This window comes from Melitaea cinxia, chromosome 5 (genome assembly GCF_905220565.1).
Source record: "Melitaea cinxia chromosome 5, ilMelCinx1.1, whole genome shotgun sequence".
In the NCBI taxonomy this organism is placed as follows: domain Eukaryota; kingdom Metazoa; phylum Arthropoda; class Insecta; order Lepidoptera; family Nymphalidae; genus Melitaea; species Melitaea cinxia.
In genome coordinates, this window is record NC_059398.1 from 14,195,874 (window position 1) to 14,201,683 (window position 5,810).

Here is a 5,810-nt window from a genome sequence, read left to right on the forward strand (position 1 = left end):
TAGTTAACAATAACAGATGTTTTAACAATAGTGCTGTTTATTATTTTACAGATCTCCAACATTATTCGATATGTTTTAAAAAACATATTATTCTTCAATTAATAATTCAATTAAAGTTGTATTTATTGGTCGTCTTAATTCAATTTATATTTTACAGATAGAAATAATACCGTGTTACGTATTGTTAGCCAAGTCACGTGTTTATATCAGAAAGATGTTTGGAAGTTTCGGTTATGAGTCAAATAAAAGACAGTTGGATAAGTTTTTCATGAACTTTTGCGAGATTGGTAGGATATTTTTTCAAACTTATTTTTGTGATATCTTTCTTAGGTGCAATGAAGACATACTGGAAGTAGGATCCTATATCTGTTAAATTTTGTTAAAGTTGTTACAATTGTATAAAATACACAGTAAAATTGTCTCTTTCGAATGTTAAAAATATTAAGTCATTTTACTTTCAAATTAATTATGAGTTAAATTTATTAGCCCATGCCGGCAGTTGGGGCAGTTTGCGATGACCCGCTTTTTGCTCCAGAGGTTGTGGTTTCGATTCCTGCTTCGAGTCTGGGTGTGATATATGTATTTATTTATAAAAGTATTATTTGTATGTATTTATCGAAAATAAAAGTAACTATATCAATCGGCTGTTACCTATAACACAAGTATTAGGTTGCTTACGTCAGGATCAGGCAGCCGTGTGTGTATATTATAAGATATTTATTTATTATCATTGATTTATTTTATGTATGTTACTTCAACTTTTTACCAGGTGTACCGATTTTGATGATTCTTTTTATAATCCAAAGCTAATTTGGTGGATGCCTTGTGGTCCCATTTAAATTTCACCGAGATCTGATGAACACTTTTTGAGTAATTGTTACAGGTAATAGCGGACTGTTATAGCCAAATATTTTTTTTTATTGATAAATATACATAAAAATAATACATAATATAAATACACATATTACACCCGACTCAGGCGGGAATCAGAACAGAAAGTAGGGCCACTAGAAATTGCGTCAACGGGCTATAAAAAATACAGTGGAATTGAGTATAGTTAAAGTTGTTGAGTTAAAATAATTGTGTTTGCTCGCAAACGAAAAAAAAACCGACTTCAATTACATCGACAAGTAATACAACGTAGATCGACGAAAAAATAGTCAAGCAACCACGCGTTATCAAAGATTACTCAAAAAGTAGTTATCAGATCTCGATAAAATTTATATGTGACCACATGATAAACATCAGCTTTCGATTAAATTAAAAATTATCAAAATCGGTACACCCAGTAAAAAGTTATTACGGATTTTCGAGAGTTTCTCTCGATTCCTCTGGGATCCCATCATCAGATCCTAGTTTCCTTATCACGGTACCAAACTAGAGATATCCCCTTTCCAACAAAAAAAGAATTATTAAAATCGGTACATCCAGTAGAAAGTTATGCGGTATAATATAACGTAGGTCGACGAAAAAAGCGTCAAGTAAAAACACATTATTAGATATAACTCGAAAAGTAGTTGTTAGATCTCAAATAAATTTAAATGGGACCAATTGGCACACACCACCTTTCGATTAAAACAAAATTTGTCGAAATCGGTCTACCCGGTCAAAAGTTCTGATGTAACATACAAAAAAAAAAAAAAAAAAAAAAAAAAAAATACAGTCGAATTGAGAACCTCCTCCTTTTTTGGAAGTCGGTTAATAAAAGTAGCCTAAGTTACTCCTTATTATATCAGCTATCTGCCAGTGAAAGTCTCGTCAAAATCAGTTCAGTCCACCCGTTTCAGAGATTAGCCTGAACAAACAGACAAACATAGACAGACAAAAATTGTAAGAAATATTATTTTCATATATGACTGTATTGTGCATACATCCATATGTATTTAGTAAAATGCGGTTATTTTATTATTACAAACAGACACTCCAATTTCATTTATTTGTATAGATTAATATAAAATGACATTTGATATTTACAGCAAAAAGCCGAGGAAATAAGTCGAAGTCCTAGTGAAAGGAACAAATAAACTGAGCGATCACGGTCACGGATTTAAATCCAACTAGGACTAATTTTTTTTTCAAATACTTTGTATATATGTAGTTTTTAATCACGCGTCGGAGGACACCGTGAGAAGGGCTGCATTCATTTTGGAAGAAAATCTGAAACTTGCGTATATTTTGAGGGAAGTAGCATTGTATCTCAATCTCTTTCTCCATTTAATAAATAAGAGATAACCTACCTTTGCGTAGTGCTATAAATAAATGACTTTGACTCAATGCCGCTTTTTGTAAAATAAAGCAAATGAAAACAAAGAACAGTTTAAATAACGATAAATAAAAGGGTAAAATATAAAAAAAAAAAAAAAAATTAATAACGAAATTAATACTTTTGAATCCATTAAAACGTAGTAGTCTTAAAACCCATAATAATTTAACTCTTTTACAGCAATGACAAGACGACCGTTAATCTTCCAAAGCGAGAATACTATTATGTTTTCTTTTTTTACTTATGAAGTGATCGGTTTTACTTAGCCGTAATAAAATTTAATTACCATGAATCGAATGCTATGTAAACTGTCGGCTAATGTGTTATTTATTGGACAAAATCGAATGGAATCGATTCATGGGTCATGTTTCCCATCGTTATTGAAATATTGTCCCTGTACTCGTTTTTCATGACAACGGTAGGTCAGACACTTGGTCGTTTGATACTATCGATAAATCATTACCTAGTATCAAATAAAGGCTGCCTTTTTAAATATAATTTATAAGTGGTAAGCAGTTTAAAAACGTTAGTAATATAAATATCTGTTATGTCAACTTAATATCATATTTATAAGGATATAAATTACTTCTGTTGACTTAAATTATTTAGGGTATTCTGATTGGTTTATACATAGATAATCTTTAATAGAAGTGCTTAATTGTTTAAACGCTTTTATCTGTAGAAATATGAGCTTGATTTCAATAATAATAAAGTCGCATCAATACCAAGTAATGAAAAATTTATATTTAAGTTCTCATTTAAAATTATTGAAAATATAGTTTTATCTTGGGAAAGTGATAGCAATGTTAAAAAGGCAAATGAAACAGCACATAAGTCTTTTAAACATATCAGAATAATTTATAGTGCGAGCTTCAGTAATTAATTTTCTATATTTGTATTATTATTAGGTCCTTACATACTCGTATAAAACTGGCGTTTTGCCGTAATGACCACTTTAATCTCAAATATTTCCTCTTTGGTTTAGAATTCCAAATTCAAATTTATACAGCTATTCACTCGTGAATTTGCTTTCAAAAACCGTAATTCATTTGTTTTTTCCTCTTTTGTTTTTCATCTTTGCGTCATTAAGTTTACATAATAGAAAACTTGAAATATCGTATATTTACGAGTACGCACCGTGGCACCAGTGCTGCAGAAAAGGTTCGAAGGCTTAATGTGTGTGGCTGCGGTGTCGCAAAAGAAAACACAGTGCGTCTTGGTGCCAACCTTTTTTGTTCTGGAAATTTCGACCTGCAAAACAAGCTTCATGGATGGCCAAAGTTAATAATGAAGAATTGAAGGTTAACCCCGGACTTTGATCCAACAGATTACTTTTTTTCGAAATTTGGATAAATTCTTGCAAGAGAAAAAATTCAACTACGAAGGGGCAGTCTAAGCCTCCTTCAAAAATTTTATTGATTCCCGTCCGAATGTTTTTTTTTTTAATTAAAGTTATTAATAAGCTACCTGTAAAATTCCAAAAGTGCATAGATAGCAATGGTACATACTTTGATTAATTAAATATATATATAAAAAATCAACTTTATGTTCCGACCATACAAAAAGCCAATTTCATATGTAAGGACCTAATATATCTAACAATGATACCTGCGCAATTCTTTCACACATATGTCACACCCATCGACTATACAATAATATAATAGGTATTGTAGTCGGATTATTTAATCTTTAGTTACGTCTTTAAGGTAGGTGGTATACGAGGAACAAATGTATATTAGTTTGGGGATAGCTATAGTCTGAGCTGTCTTAGGGCATATTGAGCCCTTGGCCACACACAGATTTGGTGCTCTAATGGAGAGTAATGAGTAGTAAATTATAACTTCGTATTTGTTTACGAACAAAATTTTAAAAACAAGTAGAACATCCTTTCTTTTTTTTTTTACGTGGGGAAAATCCATCATGGATACCCTCCAGCACAGGGGCGTCAGAGGGTTATGTCAGACTCCTACTGACTAAAAACCACCACGTGTGAGCAGTCGTCCGCCTGAGTGGGGCGAGATGGGGTCGCGTTAGCATTCGCCATCTCACCCCGGCGGTAGGCCCGGATAAAGCCTCCGGGCCCCGGCACAATGGTTGGGTGGCCTCGCTCACAACAAGGCCACCCCTCAGAAGTGTGGGGCCGTGTCGCCCGGCCGGCCGAAGTCCCCCGACTATCGGCCGGCGACCCCACTATTACGAGGGGGGGAGGAGGTGGGCAAACCGTCTCCTCCTTGCCCCCGTACGTCTGCGCCGGAGTGGGTCAGCGGAGACGTCAGCCTGGCCCGCTCCGCGGTCTCCTTCTGCGTCATTACCTCTTCGCAGAAGGAGACCGCCGCCTGCCACGATCTCTCACTGTCGAGCATGGCTTTTACGACGCTCGGCAGTGAGAGATCCCGTCCGAGGACCGCCGAAAGCGCGCGCCGCTGTGACTCCCACGCGGCGCACACCTCCAGCGTGTGGAGCGCCGTATCCTCTGGTGCCCCACACTCGTGGCAGGCTGGAGTCGCCTCCCGTCTCGCGATTTGGTGCAGGTACTTGCCGAAGCACCCGTGTCCGGAAAATACCTGCACCAAACGGAAGGTCAGCGGCCCGAACCGCCGCCTCACCCACTTTTGAAGGACCGGCCTGATCGCGTCCACCGTCCACTGCCCGGGGACCGGTGGGGCCAGGTCCTCCGTCCACCGCCGCAACAGGGTGTCTTGCGCCTGCCTCCGCATGCGTGCGATCTCCTCCAACGTTGGGGGCTCCCCCCGGGATCTCCTCGCCGCCACGAAGTGGTAAATTTCGGCGAGGATCTCCGCCTGTAATTCCCAGGGGGGATCGCCGGCCAGCACGCACGCCGCCGTCCAGGACACCGTCCGGTAACTGCGTATCGCCCTCGTCGCGATGACCCGCTGCGGACGTCGCAGCAGGGTCTTGTTGCTGCGACCAAGGGCGTCCGCCCAGACAGGTGCCCCGTACATGGCCATACTCCGGATGACTCCGGAGTACAGCCGACGGCAATGGGCACTCGGACCACCCACGTTCGGCAGCAGCCTCCCCAGTGAGGCGGCGGCTCTCACGACTCTCGGGGCTAGCTGGTTAAAATGAGCCCCGAAAGCCCACCTCCCGTCCAGGGTGAGACCCAGGTACCTCATCTGGGCCCCAACCCGGACCTGGACCCCATCCAGAGTAACCTGTGTACCTGGACGGGGTCCCCCTCGAGGCCCGTGGAACAGCAGAGCCTCGGACTTACTCAGGGCGACTTCAAGCCCCAGGGCTCGTATACGGCCGACCACAAGTGTTGTGCCGGCCGTGGCCGACCGTGTCACCTCCACGAGGAAGTAGAACAGCCTAACGTAGCTATAATTAGCTAATAAACTACAAGATATAATGTACCGGATGAAAATAAGTACATCGCTTGAACTACAATTTATGTATTTTTCTCATTCTAAATATCAAATATAAACCTAACCCAGAGCAGTCGTGATGAAAGTTCATTGGTTTGCCTTTATGTTGCCTTTGAAACAATGTTTGAAGTAGTGAAATCAGAAAGAAAAAGGTAAGC

At 39.5% G+C, this 5,810-nt stretch overlaps 1 protein-coding gene across 1 annotated transcript; it reads right to left on the reverse strand.

Annotated features, from left to right (window-relative positions):
- Positions 1–2,618: 2,618 nt before the first annotated feature.
- On the reverse strand, positions 2,619–5,400 carry LOC123653863. Its single transcript, XM_045589841.1, has 2 exons — positions 4,828–5,400; positions 2,619–2,708 (listed from the first exon to the last, which is right to left on the reverse strand). The coding sequence occupies exons 1-2, from the start codon at positions 5,398–5,400 to the stop codon at positions 2,619–2,621; spliced, it is 663 nt and encodes a 220-aa protein (XP_045445797.1).
- Between the last annotated feature and the right edge of the window lie 410 nt (positions 5,401–5,810).

Bases quoted from the DNA above. Each gene is read 5' to 3' on its own strand.
- LOC123653863 (XM_045589841.1), bottom strand. From the start codon at position 5,400: ATGAGGTACCTGGGTCTCACCCTGGACGGGAGGTGGGCTTTCGGGGCT. The intron at 2,709-4,827 runs GTATTTTCCGGA...ATTTATCGATAG, and splicing joins TGACCTTCCGTTTGGTGCAG to TATCAAACGACCAAGTGTCT.